A 22,304-nucleotide genomic window follows, 5' to 3' on the forward strand; every position below is an offset into this window, starting at 1 on the left:
AAAAAAAAAAATCCTGGATGTCAGATTAGCAAAAAGAAAAAAAAATTTTGTTTTTTAATTACAGCAGCAAAAAAAGTTTATATAATGGTATTACATATGTCTAACAAAAAATAAAGAATAGTGTTAAAGCATTATAAACCACATATAATCGCTTATAGTTCAAATGTTTAGCTAAGATCCTAAGCATGTGACTTTTATGTCTGTGAATGTGAACTGAAAATGTGATTTGGTTTTTTGTCCACAAATGTAAGGAAGTGTAACCACCAATAGTTTCATTACCTTCTCCTTAATTGCAATCTGAAACGGCTTTTGCTAATAAGACTGACATGTTAACTACTTTTATTCTTAAAGTATTATTGTGTATTTTCTGTTCTTTTGAAAAGTGTGGTGCTTAGTAGTATTATGTCCCAATCAGATGATTCATGATACACAACATTTTCATACTTGGGAAATGTTAACACATTATAGTCCTTGCTTTGAAACATAAAAGAATTAATCACAGACAACACATTTTCATATTCCTTTGACGCTTGAGACCATTTAAATGATGTGGCTTGCATGCAGCCCCATTTTGGGCCCTCAGCGCCCTCTACATTGTCCCTCTGTGTCTGTATTTTCACCCCAGGCTTTACTCCTCTTGGCATTGTTTTGTATTTGCATGAAAATCTGTAAATTTTTTTTGCATGGCAAGTCATTGGTAATGCTGAAGTTAAATGTCTAACATACCTTGCAATATCACATGCCATTAATTCTTACATGATTTTTTTCTTTTATTTTCAGTTACTGAAGTTTAAATATGCTTGAAATGTAAAAGTGGCATGAAACTGGAGTGATGCAAGAATATTTAGTATTCCTTTAAGGACTATCATTTTTAACTGGGAAAATTTGGGGGCAGTTCTCAACCTTGTTTTTTGGACATCAACCATCAATTACAAATGATGATAAAGCTATATTGAACATAGGTGCTGTCAGCAGAGTAATAAGTTCTGAAGTGATACCTTTTTTCCCTCTGAGAATGTAATTTTAGTACTTGAATATAAAGTATATGTCCCCTAATTTCAGAAATTATTAATTATTTGATTTTTCTTAATGGGCACACAAGCTCTATTACTTTACTGAAGGTTTCTACTACCTAAAAAAGTAACGAATTACTTACTGAGTGACAGCACCAACATTTTAGTACTTCAATGTTTTCTAAATGAACATGATTACCAAAATGGATATTTGATATGGGAATGTATGAGTATACAAAGAAGATAAGTTATTTATGTCATTTTTGTCAAGCTTCAAATCCATAAGGGCACAGGACCAATTCCCACCAGTAGGACAAAAGCACACATCCAAACAAGTGTCCTTTCCTTCTAAGTAGTCACCTTGCTCCTCTACATTTATTCCTAACAGCTGCCATTGCCAAAAATGTTTTTGAATACCTGTTTTCAAATTACCTTCAGAGTCTTTGGCACCTTCATTTCAACAGCTGTATGGTAACAAATCTTGTTCCTTGGGGAGTGATTTTGATTTTTTCAGCAGCTAAAAGATCTTCAGAGCCAAATCGGCCAAACAAAACTGGTAGTCAATCTGGTGAAACAGATTTTTTAATGACATATGAATATGTAATTAGTAAGACCTGCATAGCCAATAGCTTACAAAATGACTTTCAACACATTTCCCAAAGAGGAATCCCACAAAACATTTGCATAAAAACAGCAGCAGTGGAATTAATGGAATTTTCTTAAGGAGTCTTCTAGGCAAGCACATGATTATCTCCTTGAATGAATAAATTCTAATACCTGTACCATTTGATGTATCTAGGTGTTATTTTTAATTCTCCCTTATTTAAGCCAATGGAGTAGTTAAAATTTTTGAAAACAGTCAATCTTAAGTTTTTTACCTGATCAGGACTCTAGTTGAGTGACTGCTGCTTTTCCTTTGATAAGCTCATATCAAGTTAATACCTCTTTTAGCGGATGTTGGCTGATTGACTCCTGGCTGTCACCAGCTAGCTCTGTGATATCAGAATAGGATACAGCTTCTCTGTGCCTCTCACGCCCTGTCTACAAAATGAGAGGTTGGGGCTAAATTATCTTTAAAAAATCTCTTTTGAATAAAAATGTTACAGTCTAATGATTATATATTCATATGTGAGGCTATAATTATCATATAAATCTCCATACATCTTTGTGCGGTTTTAATTAAAACTAAGCAGAAGTAACTCAAATTCAGGTTATTCTAAAAGACATCAAGACACTGAGAAGAAAACTAGCTTCTCCACTAAAGTGTTTTCTACCTGATGGTGATAAGATGACATTTGTATAGCACTTTATGTTTACATTGTCCTTTGTGAGTCTCACAACCTACAAGCTGCTATCATTGTCCTCATTTTGCAGATGAAGATACTGAGGTTCAGGGAGATTCAGTTACCTCTCTACGGTGATGGACTAGCAAGGTGTAGAGCCAGCACAAAAAATTCTGGGTCTTCTCCTTCTAATTTAAGACTCTTTCCCTCCATCACCATTTATCTGTAACCGGTCTTTTGCTTAGGAGACAATTTTTTCAAGGTGCCACCATTCAGAATTCATACTCCTTGAGAATAAAATTAACCTTTAGAACTCTCTGGCACCGCTTTAGAATCATCCACTTGCGTCACTACAGCTCTCTGTGCTTTTACAGACTAGTTGTTTTGTCAGCATGAGTGTGACAACAATTAGACGTCCCGTTTTTGCCCCATGCCTTTTCTCCTTCACAGTCATTCAATGACAAGCGTAAAAAGAGCTTCATCTTTTCACGAAAATTCCCATTCTACAAGAACAAGGAGCAGAGTGAGCAGGAAACCAGTGATCCTGAACGTAAGTAGATTCTCAAAGATAATGTCACATGCAACATAAGAGAAAAAATATTCACAGGCAACACGCAGGATGTAGGCTCTCCCACGCCACACACCTAGGCAAACAACACAGCAGGCAGGCAGGGCAGGTCTACTACTGTGACCAGTGTTTGACTGCAGTCTGGATCCCTCCTTTCACGTGGCTCTTCTTTGCAGAAGGCATTGGAGAGAGACTTGCCGAAATTGAGACTTGGACCCAACCAACATTTATCTTTGGCCAGGACTGGGTCTGGTTTGCCTTTTCTATCATGCAACTCTCTAATAAAGTCTTGAGAAAAATTCTTTTCTGAGAATAAACCTCGGATTCTGTTGCCACATATGTTTTTTGGAATGCTAGGAACAATTAAAGTATCTTTACTGATTACTAGCACATTTGCTCACTCTTTCCCTCCCCAGAAACACTAAACACTTGCTGAGCACAGAGCTTGTAATGGTGGATATCGTCTAGAATTTGCTATGAAATTTGGAGAGGTTTATTCCTTAAGTGGGGCATTTCTGTGGCAACGTGATTAACCATGGGCAAAAAAAAAAAAAAAAGGGCATTTGCTGAATTTTTTTTTTCTTAGAATCTTTTGTCTAAACCTTGAGTTTCTCTGCAAATCAGAAATTTTCTTCTTGAGAGAGTTTGGGGTGAAAGTTGTTTTAAAAGAGAGAATGGGATCCAGATTGTTCAGGCAGCACGGTCTGTCATGGTAGTATTCGTTTCAACTCCACTGACTTCTTCCTTCCTCTTCCGTGGCTGTTCTTCCTCTCTCATTGCTCTCTCTGGGGACTTCCATGCAGGACATCCCCGGATTAGGTGACGACGGTTATGGAACAAAGACTCTGAGTAAGTTTCCAGGAATGGTCACTGTAACTTTTCTTTTCTTTTCCTTTCCTTTTGAGTTTGGCTTTTGTTCCTTTTCTTGAGGGCCTTTCACTCCTAGCATGCACAAGATACGAGTTTTATTTGTTACCTAGCTGTGAATGCTCCTACAAAGTAATTTTCAATCGTTTTGTTCTGCATGTCAGCATTTAAAAGCAAAGTGTGTCAGGCACTCTAACTTCTGTTGCAGTTAACACCATCCCTTTCTGACCATGTGATATTATCAACATGGTCCTGATGCCCACTATAGCATCACTTGCTCTGCCGCTTAATACGTCCCAGAGAGCAAGAAACCATGTTGAAAGAAAGGGTGAGCCAAGTGTCCTAGAACAGCAAAATAGAAATGTACTTTATGTTCTTCCTTCTGCCTTTTCACATGGAAATATTTAATGACCTTGTCAAATCTCATAATTGGGTTGTACTTTGCTGTTAGTAAAGGAGCTATTTTGTAGTCAAAAGGAACACGCATTCTCTGAAAGCAAATATTAAGCTACTTGATCTTCCATGAGTATTTACTTGTTATTAACTTTGATTTTTTTTCTGACTTGCGGTGATCCTGCTTGAAATGTTTGTATGATAAAGCTTAGATATGTAATAATATGCTTTTCTATCAGTGATTTATTAGCTACATTACAAAATCAGGTCTTCACTTTATAGCATAGAGTGAAAAATAAAATATATTAAACCTTTGCATTTTCTAGTTATTCATATATTTAGTTTGTGTCTGATTCCACTAAGCAATTAAAAAACTAATTATCCTGTGTATTAACATACTATGAAATTTTCCTGTTTAATAACTAACCCCATTGTGTAGGCATCAATGAAATGAGAAGAGAGTTTTGTGTCTTTTGCAACTGTATCACATATTTAATTTTTTTTGTTTTGTTTGTTTTAAATTAACAGCTGTGGGCAATATTTTTAGAAGCTGTTTATTTGTATAAAACAAAATTGCACTGAGCTGGACTTTGTTTTCAAGGGCTTTTTCTATAACCCTGTGTAGTGATACCCCTCATAACTCAAATTGTTCATTTTGAGAGTTTTTAAAGGTATTTATTTTTAAAAAACAAAATCTGATCAAGAGTACTGATCTTAAAGATGAAAACTTTATTTTTGAGTCACTGTATGGAATGTGGTAGACAATTTTTCTTGAATTAGTGGCTGAAGTTTAATGATTGATTTCAACATTATCTGGACAGCATCAAGCACCACCAGAGAGAATTTGTATATTTTCAATACGAGAGGGAAAAGAAGCATCTTAATATATTGCTAATAATAAACATTACTAAAAAGTAGTGGATTTTGGAGTCTCAAAAATAGGATACGCTTTCAATCCAGAATATGCAAATGTTTGTTTGCTCTTTAAAAATTGAACAAATTTAAAAAGTAAAACTCAGCAACAGCAAAAAGCCCTGTCATCCTCAATTCAAGGTACTTAATAATCTACACAAAGATACGCTAATATTGGTTATGTGCCATGACGTTCATTTTGGTAACAGAAAACAGATGTGCACAGGTTCATCCACATTTCTTTCCCTGTTGCCTCTTTGCACTTCCACAATACGTGCCCAAATTAATAATTCAGTTCTGATCATAGACCAACACAAAGAGAAATGATTTGTGTGAATTGAACCCATGCTTTGATTTTCATCAGTTTCATGCTCTGAAATGACTCTATCCAATTGGCAAGAATGTATAATACCAAAGCACTATTTTTTATTGTTAGAGAATAATTTTACATATTATTTTTCTCTTTCTAAAAATGTTAACTATTATCACTTTTTTAAAAACTGAAGTTATTTATAGTGAGCTTCAGAAATCAAATAGTCACATGTTCGTCATTTAATTAAAGTAATATACAAATAAATTGATAGACTGATGAGTGTATCTTCTATAACTTAACAAGCACTATGGATGAAAGAAAATGATTGTGGAAATCAGAGCTCAAATTCTGGCTTATAACCAATACATCCCTGTTAAGTTAGGTGAACTATGTATGAAGAAACAGTTTGAAATATTGCTGTGTAAGCAAGTCATTCAGCATGAATTAAAAAAAATACTTCATGCTAGAACCTGTACTGTGCATAAGGCCATTTCTTTCCTGCCTGTTCCATGCCTCCAGAATTCAATAGCTATCCAAGCAAGGATCCTAAAATAAAAACAAGGAACTATTGAACTGATTCATAAAATATTTTTCAGACTCACATCTTCCTCAAAGATTTTCAGCTCACTCACTGAAGCAGAAAAGATCTTCAAGAATTCCTGTTCATCCTGAGAATGTGTTTAGGAAGTATTTAAACAGAAATAAAATGCAAGGGAATCCAGGGATCAATTAGTAATTTAAATTGCAGTATTCCAGAAACATACTTAAAGGCTAAAATAGAGAAATAAAAAAGCCTGCAAGAAAACAGTACGTACATACTAGAAGCTCCTGAATTTATAGTCAAGAAAACATTCAGTCCAGACATGCAAGTCATTGTCACATAAATCTTGCAAGTCAGAGGTATATGGATGGGTCATAGTATTTTTTTTAATCACTTAAAATGACATTATGCATTTTTTGTAATTAAAGATACTTTCTTCATTTGCTAAAAGAAGAAACAGCAATCAAGCAGCGGGTTCCTGTAAAATGGAGATAAAGTTTTCATCTTCTTTATCTTATCTGAGTTTTCTTAATGCAGCCTCCTCTGCGGCCTTTTACTTGCCTTTCGCTCACATTTCTAGTAGCCTTGCATGAGTGTATTCCTTTCAGTTCTGGCTGCTCTTCAATGCTTGGTATCTCTTTAATTTGCTGTGCTGTTCTTGCAGAACATGTTTCTTCTAATGCCAGCGATAGCGAAAGTAGCTACCGTAAGTTACTGCTTTGGTTTGTGGTTCTTTTCTTTGCAATTGCTCCATTGCCTGTGGTGGTCATTTCAGATTTCTGTTGTTGTTTTTCAATTGCTACCTTTTATCATCCGTATTCAAAGCAAATGGCTTGAAATGAAATTATTGAATGTGGAAAGATGAAAAAGACACTAGAGTGGACCCTTATATGATTTGTGCAAGCAGTTCCAGCCTTGGTCGGTTGTGACTCAGTGATTCAATTCTCACAGAGAAGGTGTGTAAAAAGTTCAACATGGTGGATTTTCACATTGTAACCCCCAAAATAATTGAAACTCTCAACTGGAGGGTGGAAAATCATCATGGCATTATTTTCCTTCTCATTTTGCCATTTCCTTTCTGTTCTTGGCTCCTCTTTGCGGGAAAAACATTTATAAATTAAGTGTTCCTTTAAAATCAGGTGTGAATCTTTTACATCACTTTCTCTTTGATCAATCTTTTAAGGTAGTCTACTATGACATTTCTAACTTTACTTTTTTGTTAATTGGGAAACTGATGAAAGAGTTTCATCCTCTAATATTGAAAGAACTTAATTTTTTTAATGTGACCAAGTCTTCTTAGATCAGAAAACTTAGCTGAAAAGGTAGGTGACTATTTTAAAGTTGTTTCTGATCTTTGTTTGGTCACCTCAAGCCATTTGCTTAGTGTATGAAAATATCCACCAAACACCAAGCACATCCTTTTGAGCAGTCCTCATGGTTTCTTACCTTCTACTTACTTGCTGGTATTTGGTGACTAACATAGGTACATATTTTTACTGGGATTCTTATGATTTCTCTAAGATTAATTTATATTCCTTAGTGAAATGGGTTACCCAAAAAGCAGGCTTAATGCATGTGACCCACAGATACTAAGGCAGAAATTGGTTTTGTCTTTTGTTTGAATGAGTATTGTATTAATTGAAAACTAGAATTGTTTGGGGCTTCTCCCCAATTATAGCATGATACTTTACGAAACGATGCCTTTTTGAGGTGGAGAGCCAAATAGTGGTACAACACATAATTTGGATTTTGAGAAAAGCTTTGGAAAATCAGAGGGGTGGTAAGTAAGAGAAAAAGCACCAAAGAGGAAAGATGACAGACGGAGGTAGGCTCAGAGGAGGAAGATGATGTAGAACACAGAATAAAATGAAAAACTTGTGATAAGATACCCTTGATCAATCAAACATTAGACTGATAATAAAACACCTGATTTTCTTACTGATGAAAGTCTTATTGATAGAAGAAATTCCATCAATTCCTACTGATGGAAGAACTCAAAAGGTTCTTGTTGTCGACATGGTAACATGTCAATATTTTTACATTTTTTTATACTTTTATAATTTTATTATTATCCTAACTTCAGAAAAAAATTTGCCTCCCCTCTTTTTCATTTTACTTTAAACCAAGAACCTAGGCCAAGAAGAATTGACCAGAGCTTGTGTTAATACGCCTACCCTCAATTTAATATGTAGAAAGATATAACTTATTTGTTGGGTACCAAGAAGACCAATGACACTAGTTTCCTTGATGTTCAGTTTTCAATTTTCAAGTGTTGTGCTTCTATCCAGTAGACACAGGTATAGAAAATGAAAGCATCATGCCTTCTCTTTCAATTCTTTTAATGAAAAATATATACTATACAAGAACTACCCTTTCTTTTAAAAATCATACTTTTATAGGGTATTTTAAAGGCTTCTTCTCTGTTGCAGAGGTGGGAATATTTTTCCCAAAATTATTAAGTTATAAAAAGTGGGCCAAGACTTTCAACTCCTTAACAGATTTTTAAAGTGATGTTCCAAAATGATGTCAATAATTATTTTTACTCTCAAATGCTAGGTGCACATAAATGTTTATTGAATGAATAAATGAAACACTTTTGGGCATCTCAGATTCTCTGTGAGGAGAGAGAAGATTTGGAACTGGATTCTATGACATTAGTAGGACAGATATGAAATCTAATCATCTCTATTGGCTTGAGTCTCATCCAAGGTTATAGAAGGTCAGCCACCCAGATTGTTTTGTTTACAAACGAACAAAAGTAAGAGGAATTTTTATCACAGCTCAGAGGAGAAAAATGGCATTTATTCCTCCAGAATGGAAATACGAAGAATTACAGAGGAATATTTATTTATTTGTTTGGTACCTACTATATGGGAGGTCCTCTTCTTGGATACCAATAGACCAATTGTGAATATCAACTAACTCTAGCTCTCAGCACACATAATAGTGGGAGAGAGATATAAATAAATGAAAATGTGCACAAAGTGTGGCAGGTACTGAGATAGATGTGTGGCTGAAGAATAGTGGGAGCATAAGAGGTAGTTTCAGAGAGGAAGTAGCTTGTAGCTTTGAGCTGAGCTTTGGAAAGATGAGGAACTTGCTAGCCTGGCAAGATGAGGAAGAAACTGCCCAGAAAGAACATTGCCACAACAAAAGACTCAGAGGTTTGGAACAAATAAATTTTCCAGAAGACACCAACTTTGATGTCAAAATAGGCTGCATTTTTCTAGTGAATTCATGGCTTTTGCTGTAATTATGACTAAAAGTAGTATAAACAAATATTTTTAAAAATCCTCTTTTTAGCAATATCCAGGTGTTATATTTCACGGTTTTACTTTACTATTCCATATCCACTCTGGAGACAAAATGGTTTAATAATAATAATAGTAATTTGGAGTTAGAAACAAAGACCTAGGCCACTGCGCTTCACCATCCAGAGTGGACCATTCACTCTGGATCCTACACCTTGTAGCAACCTTACTTGAAAGTCTTACATGTTTCCTGAGGTATAACCCACACACACATAGATACACACAAACGTCAGTTCCTCATAAATAGTTTAAATCTTTGCTGCAACATCTCAAGCATTACAAAATAGGTTTTCCAAGTCCAACTCTATTTAGTACAAGCTAAAATTGCAGTTGATAAAGTGTACATTGTCTAATTGTGTAAAATACCACCTCAAAACTATTTTAATTATGAGCTAATTCCAGATTTCTGTCAAGAAAGTAGGAAAATTTAGCCCGGTATTTTTGGCTGTTCTGTAAATACCTTTCAATTCTCCTTGTATTAGGAAACAATAAATACTAGGCAAGTATAATGAGGACTATGCAAGTCTCTAAAGCTGAAGACATGCGTTCCTCAAAGCTCCGTAAAGCTCTTTACATCATCATGGATGTGTGAAAGGTGATAAATATCCTTTCAACCCATTAATGCTCATCAGTTAAGTAGGATTTTCGAAACAAGGATCTTGAAGAACTGATCTGAATGAAGGTGTTGAGTTTAGGAGACCCATAACTTCTCCACTGAGGTCAGTCAAAATGGCACATATTCTTCACCTTACTCTATTCTTCTTAACTATTGCCCTTAGGTGTCTTTACCCTTTGGTTTTTATAAAGCAGTTTTTCATTACATCTATTATCTCATTTAATTTCTGCAACAAAACTATTAGACATGTTTTACATTAATAGCCCCCTTTCCACATGAGGAAGCTGAAGCTCCAAGAGGCTGCCTACCTTATTAAAGTAGTAGCACTGCAGATCCAACCAAGACATCTTAATTCTGAATCCCTTTCATTTCTCACTCTTCCCTGTAGTTTGTAATCCAAGGCTCTTGTCATTTTACCTTGTAACTTTCAACCATTTCATACTACCTAGAAAGTTAACACAAACAGCAACACTTATATAACATTAAAAATGCACCAAGCCTGATTTTAAGGACTGTATGTATATTAAGTTCATCTTCTGAACATCCTATGGAGACAATTTGCCATGAATTTACTATATGACCTTAAAGAAATTACTCAAAGTCTTTGAGCCTTAGTTCTCTCCTATGTAAAATGAGTAGCTTGAATTAGAACAGAAATGGCAAATAAATTTTAATCAAGATTCCAAATCTAACCAATTGGCAATAGCTGCCAGAAGAGTTGTAATCAGAAGTATTCTAAAGCCACGTTGAGGCTCAGCAGTAATCCCGGCAATGATCAGTTTGTGATGCCTGTCAAGGTCACTGAGAGTAACAGTGTATGGTACATACTTGCCATCTATGAAAGTACATGAACCCTAAACCCTCTCTTAGCACTAACATTCCATAGCTCTAAGAACCTAATTAGTTCTTAATAATCATCATATGCAGGCACTAAAAACTAAACTTTGGGCATTAAATGTACTGCCACTGGTCTTCACCTCCATCATCTCTCTTCTCTAGTTTCCAGGAATTCCTTAAAAACAGCAACTTGCTTTTCTCTAGCATGAAGGCATACTAGGGTCTCTCATTGTGACTGGCTTCCAGTTTAAACACAGAGTGTTTTGTAGAGACTGTGACAAAACCCTCTGCCAAGTCTCTGGCAGCCACAGACGTCCACACACAGCTCTGTGCTGCTCTCCCACTTTCAGCCATGCAGTTGCCAAACAAGACCAAGAGATAGTTTGTACCTTTTTGTCAGCTGTTATTTCGAAGTGTCAACCCCTTCTGAGCAGAAAACAGAAAAACTCTTAAGGACGACTATTTTATGGGGATGGCATAGCAGAAATACCAAAGAAAGAAAGAAAAAGAGTGAGAGAAAGAGAGAGAGAACTTGTGCTTAGCGGCGAGCACCTGATGGCCTCTTAATAACTCTGACCTGGTTTCGGTCCCTATCTCTCTCCTTAATTTTTTGTTCATTTGTAAGCTTTACCTTGATACCCCCCCCTCCACCCTGTCCCACAGAGAATTCTGCTTCTCTCAGCATTTCAAGACAGTGCAATCTACTCCACAAGAGCTGAAAAATCTGTGTTATTAAATCTTGACTCCACCACTTACTAGCTGAAGAATCAGGGCTCATTAACATCTCTGAGCCTCAGCTTCTTTATCTGTAAAATAGGGATTATCAGAGTACCTACCTCAAGCAATGGCTGTGAAAAATAAAAGCCAGTGAGTGTGAAAGCCCCTCAAGACCTGCAAAGTGCCATAAAGGCATGAATTTTCTCTTCTTCATCACAGTGGCTTTTTCTCTTCCCCTTTGTCTCTTTTCTATTACCCATAGGGTTTTTCATTCTTGAACATGAAAGTAAAAATTGATTTAAGATGCTGAATTCACAGCAATTATGTCATGCCCACCTCCACAGGTTGCCCCACAGGCTTCCTGGGTATTTACACAGTACCTGATTGCCACAAGGTGTTGAGAATTGGGGTGGCCCGGACATAAGGGATGCTGCCATTGCTGTCTACCAACAGTACTGCTCTGAACCACAACCAGTGCCTTTCATAGAGAAGCAAACCAAGAAGTGATGGATAGACAGAGATAGAAAACTCTTGAGCAAAACTAATCAAAGCTATGCTTTGCCCTAGTTTTCTGAATCACAATCATACACACTGACATCAAACGTCTTATTAAAGATTTGGCTTTAGAATGTTCCATCAGAATGATTTGTAAAGCCATTGGGAAGAGATTTTTATGGGAATATGAGGTACTCTATTTATTCAGAGAAAACCATGCTTTCCAAAGTTAAATGACCGTATTGACAGAAACACAAAGCAGAACCTATTTTTGGCCTTATTGCTTATCCTGTTTCCCATGACTGAAATCAGAGTGCAAAATTTTTGACATCTTTCTTTATGTTAAGTGTTCAGTGAGGACTGGAAACACAGTGATGAATGAAACTCAGTCCTTGCCTTTATGAAGCTCCCATTCTAATAAGGAGGTCCAAGAATTACTTGACATTTAAAGCTTTTGTTATGCCATGGTCAGGATTCTTCCCTTGCACATTAGTTGCTGTAAAGTTACAGTCTAAAATTGCAATGTTAGTCTACCATGCTTCTACGCTTAAAACTATGCTTTTCCCCAATAATTTTTATACTTCTTCAATTGACCTACAGCATTTTCCTGCTGAAATAATACTAGAGTAAAACCCTGACTGCTTATACCCTCTACATAGCTCAGGCTTTAGATAACTGAGAGTTAGTAATCAATCACCTTCACTTTTTTTTGGCCCAGGCTCTGTAAATTTCAGTATTCAAAAGGAATCATTTTTTTCCTGAGTATGAAAAAGAGTGAATCTGACTCCTCACTGACCAAACCCCTGACCAATGTGGGAAAGTCCCCTGAGCACTTCTGGGGCAGCCATGGGTAGGTACCACCTAGGAGGGGTACCAAGCTTCATTCCCTGTGCCCTTAGGAAGTAGCCTGGCATGATGGTGCCATTCTGAGCACAAGCCCTCCTTGGGGCTGAGGTAAGACATGACTTTAGCCTGGGGTCATTTCTCACACTTGAAAAAATAAGGCACCACCGCCTGCATCCCACTCCAGCTCCCCAGCCTCCAAGGAAGACATATGACTTCACAGCTATACTCACATATTACTTAACTTCCCCAAATCAGTCATCATTATCAAAACAGTCAGTGACATTAACTCTTCCTATGAAAGTACCTCTCCTTCAATGGTGCTGGGCCATTGAAGGAGGAGGAGAACCTGGCGTTGACAGGCTGTGTATGTGCTTCAGGGGTGGGTACTGAGGATGTACAACAGAGGTGAACTGCCCTGCGGTTTCAGAAGTTACCTCATGTTCCACTCCCGCTCCACAATCTCTTATAGTAGACAGAAAGTTCTTTTCAACAGCCCTAACCTGTTGCCCCACTAAAGGTTAGTCAATGCCAATGAAAATGCAGACACTTCCGGGTTTGCAGCTGAAATTGAGCTAATCCTGTGACCAATTAATTCATCAATTGTATAAAATGGATGACTGAAAAAATAATTGCCAAAAGCCAATTTACTTTTTGTGGTTACTTGCTGACTTGAGGTCCACCCTGATTCAGAAGGCTTGTAGCAAATGACATTGGAGGGGCTGACATTTTACTACTGTGTCTTCCTTAGTTCTCTATCTGAAGTTTCCAGGCATGGTTTAGCAGCAATTATAACCAATGATGTAAGACACTCCTCAATTTTTGATCTTCCTTAATTGACCCACAGCATATTCCTGATGAATTACTGTTAGAGTAAAACCCTGGTGTCCTGATGGAAGTTTTTATATCATAAGTGAAATAAGCATATACTTGCTTTTGAACAGTGTGCTTCTTGGGGAAATAAAGTAGAAGATGAAATAAAAGATACAGCAATTCTGATTATGTAGCAGCAAACTATTAATTGGGACCCTTTCCTTGAACTAAATGCCTCCTTTTAGATAGTAATTCTTGGTGTAGAGGTCATGGCATTCCATACTCAATGCCAGACAGAAAGCAGTCTCACAGGTCATTGCCCTGCAGCAAATAGCTAGTGACCAATGATTACTTAGAGTTGTGACTGTGAAAATCTGATACTAAAATAGCGCTAAAGGGTTTTATGAGCATGAAGGGATTTTTGAATGGTTCAAGGAGAAAGAGCAAGAATTAACCCTGAGCTGTGTCTGCTTCCTGTGTTTCAGAGCAGGGCTTGTCTCTGTAATATATAACTGATTGTTAGTTCACTGTAGTTTTCTTTTCTTCTCTTCTCAGGAGGACAAGAAGACCTCATTCTTTCCTATGAGCCTGTTACAAGGCAGGAAAGTAAGTTTCCCAGGACACTTTCATTCCTGATTTCTTGAAGGAGGGAAAGAGCAAAGACTAAGGAGAATAAACTCTGCTTAATACTCAGTTGTCTTGAGACCATACCCTATTCTCTCTCGCTCTCTCTCTCTCTCTCTCTCTCTCTCTCTCTCTCTCTGATGCTGTCACCAAACAACTTCCCCTCTGAGTATAGGCAGTAGCAGCTCCTAAGAGAAGGATGCAGCCCTCCAGATGGATGGTCCTCAATCTGAAGGAGCACATTCAAATTAACTAAAGAGCACTAGCTATGAGACTGGTGAACAGTCTCCTCAGAGACTCATGTCAGCTCAGTATTGAGAAGGACTTTCTAGCAGATCTGCCTAAGATATAGGCTATCTGTAAGCTGCTGCTTTTTCCTGGAGGCATTTATACAGAGACTAATTGCTACTGACAAGGATATCGAAGAGAGAATTCAAACATTAGATGGGGAGTTGTACCCAATGAACTTTAAGGTTCCTTCTAATCCCAGATACAAGGAAATCTAGAAACTGCAGCAACGTGTAGAGAGTATCTTGATCTGGGGAAAAGAAATCATGAAAACATAAGATGTTATTACTTCTAACAATTACTTTTTATAGTCATGTCTAATCAATAGCCAAACAGCTGTTTGGATTCTTTTTTCTTCCACTCAATTGACTAAATTCAGTTGTTTTGACATTATGTAGGCAGAGCCAGAGAGTAAGCAAAACGCCTCCAAATGTTTCTTTTCATCGACAGATACTGCAGTTGCTTTTCCCTGCTAGTAGATTCCAGAAAGTAGGCATTGCGAACCTCCTGAGTGTTAAACATCAATTTCCCTGTGCAAAGCTGTATGAGTAATTTGTCCAGTGAAGTAATGCCTTTTAACAGCTCATACTGTTTGGCGATGAAGAATCACCCTTGCAGGAAAGTTTTACAGTTGTTTCCAAGTCTTTCTCTTCATCTACTTCTTCCTTTCCTGTTCTGTAGTAAACTACACCCGGCCAGTGATTATCCTGGGGCCCATGAAGGATCGGATCAATGACGACTTAATATCTGAATTCCCTGATAAATTTGGCTCCTGTGTGCCTCGTAAGTGTCATTTTTCTTTCCCCTAAGGAAAAAAAAAAGAGCTTGGATTCTTTATGAGATGGTAATACGTAATTTCGTTCCTCCAGTAGTCTCTCCAGCAATTCAAATACCAACCATTTCCGATTAGCTGAGTGCCTTATTTAATTTCTTTGCCTAACATGTCATTTATGCTGCTGCGTGTCATTCTCTATTTGATAAAATACAATCTCTCTAAACTGATTGTAGCCCCTTAAAAGGCAGGATGAATCTTTGCAGCCCTCCAACCATTTAAAATAGCATGGGATTTATGATAGGTATCAGCATGTTTTTATAGATTAATTGAAATGCCACTGAAACATTATTTTTTATAGAATGGAAGAGATCAGAAACAAAGCCATATATTAAAATCCTCTCAGAAGGACTTAGGGCCATAGGTCAATCCTAAAACCCAATAGGCTTTCCCATGTTGACAGTCCCAGGTTTAGGGACGATGAAGACAAGAAGATGTATAACACTTCAGTTTGACCTCTAGACCATTATAGACTTTAAACTACTTTCTCCTCATTGTAGACAATCATTGGGCTTCCTGGTCCCTCTGATTGTAGCCTTATTAGATTCTAACTGCTCTGCCTTTCCTGCTCCCCACCTCCCACCATACTTTCTCCACTCACTCACCCCATCTATACCCCGACTCTGTCACATAGAAATGCATGCAGACCTTCTATGTATGTAGACAGGCCCACCAGGAATTTTTAATTTATTAAATAATGAAGCTCTTATTTCTGATACCACAAATATTTCTCTCTCAGTCTACATATTTTAAGCCTTATGCTTTCAAGTGTTTCTAACATTCTAGTATGAAAATTTTATGTGAGATACTTAAGAATAGCAGGAATGAACAAAAGACTAGGATGATTGCTGTATCTCATGAAACAGTTTCCAGCAAGGGATCTGGGAAGAGAGCCTGCCATAAAACATATCCTGAGAAAGTCTTCAGATAGGAAGAATCAAATGAAACTCCAGGTAGTTTATTTACAGCAGCCTTCAGCTTGCTCTTCTACTTTTGAGAGAAAGAAAACAAAGTACTTAAGCACTCTTTCCACTTTCCCCTTAACTTTGCATATTCTTTCTTTCTTTCTTTCTTTTTTAATTGTACTTTAGATTCTTGGGTACATGTGCAGATCATGCAGGATTGTTGCATGGGTACATACATGGCAAGGTGATTTGCTGTCTCCATCCCCCCATCACCTATATCTTTTTTAAATTAATAGAACCATTTTATGAAAGTCAACATGTTCATTTTACAAAACTTGAAAAATGCTAAAAAGAAAGTTAAACAGGGCCGGGCGCGGTGGCTCAAGCCTGTAATCCCAGCACTGTGGGAGGCCGAGGCGGGTGGATCACGAGGTCAAGAGATCGAGACCATCCTGGTCAACATGGTGAAACCCCGTCTCTACTAAAAATACAAAAAATTAGCTGGGCATGGTGGCGCGTGCCTGTAATCCCAGCTACTCAGGAGGCTGAGGCAGGAGAATTGCCTGAACCCAGGAGGCGGAGGTTGCGGTGAGCCGAGATCGCGCCATTGCACTCCAGCCTGGGTAACAAGAGCGAAACTCCGTCTCAAAAAAAAAAAAAAAAAAAAAGTTAAACAAGAAAATTAAAAGTACACAAAATCCCACACAACACCCAGAGATAACATCATTGTTAATATTTTGGTGTATTTCCATCTATTCTTTCTATGCATGTATTTTTCCCTGTGGTTATTTCTTTTTTGCTTATTTAAAATTTTATAAAACTATTACAAATGATTATTATATCACAATCATTCTTTATGAACATTTTGTTCATAAAGAGTAAGGAGGGTAAGAGTGGTACCTATTACTATGTCATAGTTCTTCATGCTACATATTTCTACATATCAATGTTGAGGATGTGGTAGAGAATATAGGTATATAGGAAGTTTATGAGTATAAATGCACCTTATTATTTTTTGTATTATTTTTTGTTTTATAAAGATACCACGAGGCCAAAGCGAGACTACGAGGTGGATGGCAGAGACTATCACTTTGTCATTTCCAGAGAACAAATGGAGAAAGATATCCAAGAGCACAAGTTTATAGAAGCCGGCCAGTACAATGACAATTTATATGGAACCAGTGTGCAGTCTGTGAGATTTGTAGCAGAAAGAGTATGTTCACCAATCTTCTTACACCTCCCTTGAAGGTTTCTAGGTTGCAAACTGCAATTTTTGGTCATTACTCTTTCTTGATTGCAATTGTAAATTTTGATTAAGTCCTCCTTTTAAGACATCCAAGCAGAGAGTCACCTTAGAGCAATGTCATTAATCTTTGTTCTAATTTCAATAAAGTATTCTCACTGACTTGGAAAAAGCACCAAGAGGGTTGGGGAGATATCTATAAACCTAAAGGCAATTAACACCTTGAAGTTTATGAGGATTCCCTTTGTCTGTGACTCACTCTCTGAGGCCCCAATAAACAACACTGATTTTATGAAGGCAGGTTTACTACTTTGGTTGTAAACCAAGGGGATATCATTCCTGAATTCTTTTGTTAGAGCAAGTTATTTTTTCTCTGTCTCTGAAAACTTGACATTCACATGGTGGAAGAGAATATAGATGAGAAAGGCTGCCCAGCCTGTTGCTAGCAGAAGTTCTAGTTTAGAGGAGATGGAAATGCTGAAATTCTCTTCTTGCTGGTAACTTCAGGGGCATGGAAAAGAGAAGAATGTTCAAAAAGGATAGGATAGGAAGGCACCTGGTTGTGGCTATACAATCTGCCTATAGAGGGATCCTATCTCCTGTGAACACAGGGAACCGATATCATAGGAGAAGATATTTGTTGGGTTGATTTGATTTGACATGACCTTTTTCAATGTACCGCTAAAGAGTTAAACAAGTAATTTTAATGTCTATCTGAGAATACACTAAGAAGTTGCATCTATTTTCTTCCCTCTCAACAGTTTAGTTCTATCAACTATATGAATACTGGTTCTAGTTAGACTGTCCTGGATAATTGCATCTATTTTCCTCTTCGTTCACGTTGTTAACTTGAAGTGTTCTGACCAATGAATAATCAACCAGCATTTATACATGTTATGTGGTTGCTGCACTTCACAGATAGAAAACTTGAAATCTATTACCTAAGTAACAAAGGCTCGAACCATCTTAGTGTGTTTCTCATATAAGAAGAGTTCAATTATTCAGTGGACTCTATTCATTTTCATGTTAACATTATAGATGAGTTTTTAGCCCTTATTATTGATTTAGGACCCTTCCTATCTGCATAAAGTGCCTTTTTTTTCTCTTTTTGCATAAAGTTCTTCTCAGGGTAATGAGGCCATTTCTCTCCAGGAGGTAGAATATGATGTGGCAAATGTATCTGCGTTTGCAGAAATGCTTTATAAAGCAGTTCCTTGCTCTGAGCACTCACTGCGATGGAAGCCAAGTTAAATGAGATGTGCTATCATGTAATAGCATTTTTATTTGTTAGCAAACAAGTAATTTACATACCTCGTACCAGCCTCTTTCTCTCAGCATTTAACTTACAGATAGATAGATAGATAGATAGATAGATAGATAGATAGATAGATGATAGATAGATAGATAATAAATAGATAGATAGATAATTTTTTTTTCAATATAGAGTTTTGTTCTTGTTGCCCAGACTGGAATGTAATGGCACGATCTCGGCTCACTGCAACCTCTGCCTCCGAGGTTCAAGCGATTATCCTGCCTCAGCCTCCCAAGTAGCTAGGATTACAGGGGCCCACCACCACGCCTGGCTAATTTTTTGTAGTTTTAGTAGAGACATGGTTTAGTAGAGACCATATTGGTCAGGCTGGTCGCCAACCCATGACCTCAGGTGATCCACCTGCCTCAGCCTCCCAGAGTGCTGGGATTACAGGCGTGAGTCACCATGCCCATTCAACCATATTTTTCAGTTAACCATTTTTGTGTCTGTCCTCCACTAGATTAAGCACATTGCAGACAGGATACACACAAGCACTTGAAAAAGTTCACGATTCCCAATCTTCCGCATTGAATGTTGGGCAGGGTGAGACAATGAAGTATCTATTTAGTCCAACCAACAATACTGTTAGTGCTCAAGACCTGGGTTTGCATGCTCCTAGCTCTAAATTATAGGGCAAGTTAGTTAGTGTGAGTCTTCTCTTCTATAAAATGCAGCTGATAATACCTACCTCAGAGATTTGGGAATTTCTTCTTGACAGTTGTCTTCAGAGATGGTTTTGAAACTTCATGAGAATAGACTCAGTCACATAACATATGGCTGCCTGTCATTTTTGTGTGTTACATCAGGTATTTAAGAAAATAAATCTACCATGAAGCTGGAAGTGAAAAATTAAATTAACTGAGAGAACACATGTAAAATGTCTAGCCCAGTGGCAGACACTTTGTAAGGGACTAGTTAGTTATCATAAACATTCGGTGATAACCCTATAAATCAAGTTTTATTTACTCTTTGCAGTGATCTTTTCTAACTTTAGAAATCCAGCATCTCCTACGTTCCTCTAAAACCTACATATATTAGTTTCTTTTTGTTGGATTATGGCCACGTTTTCTATATTAACTTCATATTATTCTTCTCTTTCTCCCAGGGCAAACACTGTATACTTGATGTATCAGGAAATGCTATCAAGCGATTACAAGTTGCCCAGCTCTATCCCATTGCCATCTTCATAAAGCCCAGGTCTCTGGAACCTCTTATGTGAGTAGAGGGCGTCGGAGGCCTTCATCCGGCTAACTCTCTGTTCCATATTATACTGCAAATTACTAACAGAACTTTGCCACAAATGCTTACAAATGGGAAATGCCATTGTTGATTTTTCAGCATTCAGTATGTTTTTTTGATCCTTTAAGTTCTGGGGTACATGTGCAGATTTTGCAGAATTGTTACATAGGTATACACGTGCCATGGTGGTTTGCTGCATCCATCCCCCCATCACCTACATTAGGTATTTCTCCTAATGTTATCCCTCCCCAATCCCCCCACCCTCTGCTATCCCTCACCTAGCTCCCCACCCACTAACAGGTCCCAATGTGTGATGTTCCCTTCCTTGTGTCCATGTGTTTTCATTGTTGAACATTCACCTATAAGTGAGAACATGCAGTGTTTGGTTTTCTGTTCTTGTGTCAGTTTGCTGAGAATGATGGTTTCCAGCTTCATCCATGTCCCTGCAAAGACATGAACTCATCCTTTTTTATGACTGCATAGTATTCCATGGTGTAAATGGTGCCACATTTTCTTTATCTAGTCTACCATTGATGGGCATTTGGGTTGGTTCTAAGTCTTTGCTATTGTAAACAGTGCCACAATGAACATACATATGCATGTGCCTTTATAATAGAACAGTTTTTAATCCTTTGGGTATATACCCAGTAATGGGATTGCTGGGTCAAATGGTATTTCTATTTCTAGATCCTTGAGAAATCGCCACACTGTCTTCCACAGTGGTTGAATTAATTTACACTCCCACCAACAGTGTAAAAGTGTTCTATTTCTCCACATCCTCTCCAGCATCTGTTGTCTCCAGGTTTTTTAATGATCAGCATTCTAACAGGCGTGAGATGGTATCTCAATGTGGTTTTGATTGGCATTTTTCTAATGACCAGTGATAATGAACATTTTTTCATATGTTTTTGGCTGCATAAATGTCTTCTTTTGAAGTGTCTGTTCATGTCCTCTACCCACTTTTTGATGGGGTTGTTTGTTTTTTTTCTTGTAAATTTGTTTAAGTTCTTTGTAGATTCTGGTTACTAGCTCTTTGTCAGATGGGTGGATTGCAAAATTTTTTTCCCATTCTGTTGGTTGCCAGTTACAGAGATACAGACAAATGGAACAGAACAGAAGCCTAGGAAGTAACGCCACACATCTACAACCATCTGATCTTTGACAAACCTGACAAAAACAAACAATGGGGAAAGAATTCCCTGTTTAATAAATGACATTGGGAAAACTGGCTAGCCAGTTTTCTGTGCATGTGCAGAAAGCTGAAACTGGACCCCTTCCTTACACCTTATAGAAAAATTAACTTAAGATGGATTAAAGATTTAAACATAAGACCTAACACCATAAAAACCCTAAAAGAAAACCTAGGCAATACCATTCAGGACAGAGGCATGGGCAAGGACTTCATGACTAAAATACCAAAAGCAATGGCAACAAAAGCCAAAATAGACAAATGGGATCTAATTAAACTGAAGAGCTTCTGCACAGCAAAATAAACAATCATTAGAGCATTCTCTTTTTTTAAAGATAGGTCAAAGTTTTTTAAACCACTAGAACCATAATGTCAGTGATTTCTTTTTTTTTTTTCACACCCCTCATTTTTAACAATAACAGTAATTCCTTAAAACATCTCCATTTTGTTTGTTAGTTTTCGAGGTGTTGTTCTTATTGTTGTTGTTGTTTTGAGGATAGCTTGGTTTGGTTTGGTTTTTTGGTTTGCTATTTTTTTTTTCTTCAAATGATAGGAAGCAATCATTTTTGAATAGTCTCATACTTCTGAGGCAGGTCCCTAAGTAAATCATTTTAAATGTGTAGATTTTTTTATAGAGAGAGCAGACGACATTTGAGGCTTTTTTTCATTGGCATTTTCCTTGGTTCTATAATAGAATTCTAATGTTCCTTAAATAAAACTTTTCATACATAGAACATTGTTCTTAATAGCATTTTCTTAGTGATGTGGCAGTAAAACATCTGTAACTTAAACCAGTAGCTTCATACTTGTGTGCTCAGATTTTTTTTCTTGTTTTTTTTTCTCCAAATAACTTATGAAATATCTTCTTTCAGAAAGCACTAAACAAAGTGGGCAGACATTCATGGTCTGACTGTAAAGTCAGTATAGGCAACTCCCACTCACAAAGGTGAAGCTACAGTAGATAGGGGTAGCAAGGAAAGGGGCTACCAGCAGGGACCTGAAAATTGATCAGGCAAGGTTTGGTTCCTTGCTTTGCCACTGATCAGTTAAGTAACCTTGGGCAAATTGCTTGACCTTCCTAAGATTTAGCTCCTCACCTCTAAACGAGGTGCACTAATAAATTCCTCATAGAGCTAGTATAAAGGTCAAA

The 22,304-nt window shown here is 37.3% G+C and overlaps 1 protein-coding gene across 28 annotated transcripts in view; it reads left to right on the forward strand.

The window, feature by feature from the left end:
* The window catches only part of DLG2 (discs large MAGUK scaffold protein 2), a 2,183,817-nt gene that overhangs the window by 2,151,097 nt on the left and 10,416 nt on the right, over nt 1-22,304 (forward strand). For 15 of the 28 annotated variants that reach the window (XM_032295964.1, XM_032295958.1, XM_032295963.1 and 12 more), the window contains 6 exons: nt 2,747-2,846; nt 6,555-6,596; nt 14,078-14,128; nt 15,116-15,217; nt 17,212-17,384; nt 19,832-19,941. In XM_032295964.1, coding sequence (XP_032151855.1) covers nt 2,747-2,846; nt 6,555-6,596; nt 14,078-14,128; nt 15,116-15,217; nt 17,212-17,384; nt 19,832-19,941 — 578 coding nt within the window. Of the gene's footprint in view, nt 1-2,746; nt 2,847-3,667; nt 3,714-6,554; nt 6,597-14,077; nt 14,129-15,115; nt 15,218-17,211; nt 17,385-19,831; nt 19,942-22,304 lie in introns of all 28 variants that reach the window. The other 13 variants (XM_032295962.1, XM_032295965.1, XM_032295977.1 and 10 more) reach the window with 3 other exon arrangements.

Source organism: Sapajus apella, unplaced genomic scaffold (genome assembly GCF_009761245.1).
Source record: "Sapajus apella isolate SASKATOON/1434 unplaced genomic scaffold, GSC_monkey_1.0 scaffold34, whole genome shotgun sequence".
Taxonomy (NCBI): Eukaryota; Metazoa; Chordata; class Mammalia; order Primates; family Cebidae; genus Sapajus; species Sapajus apella.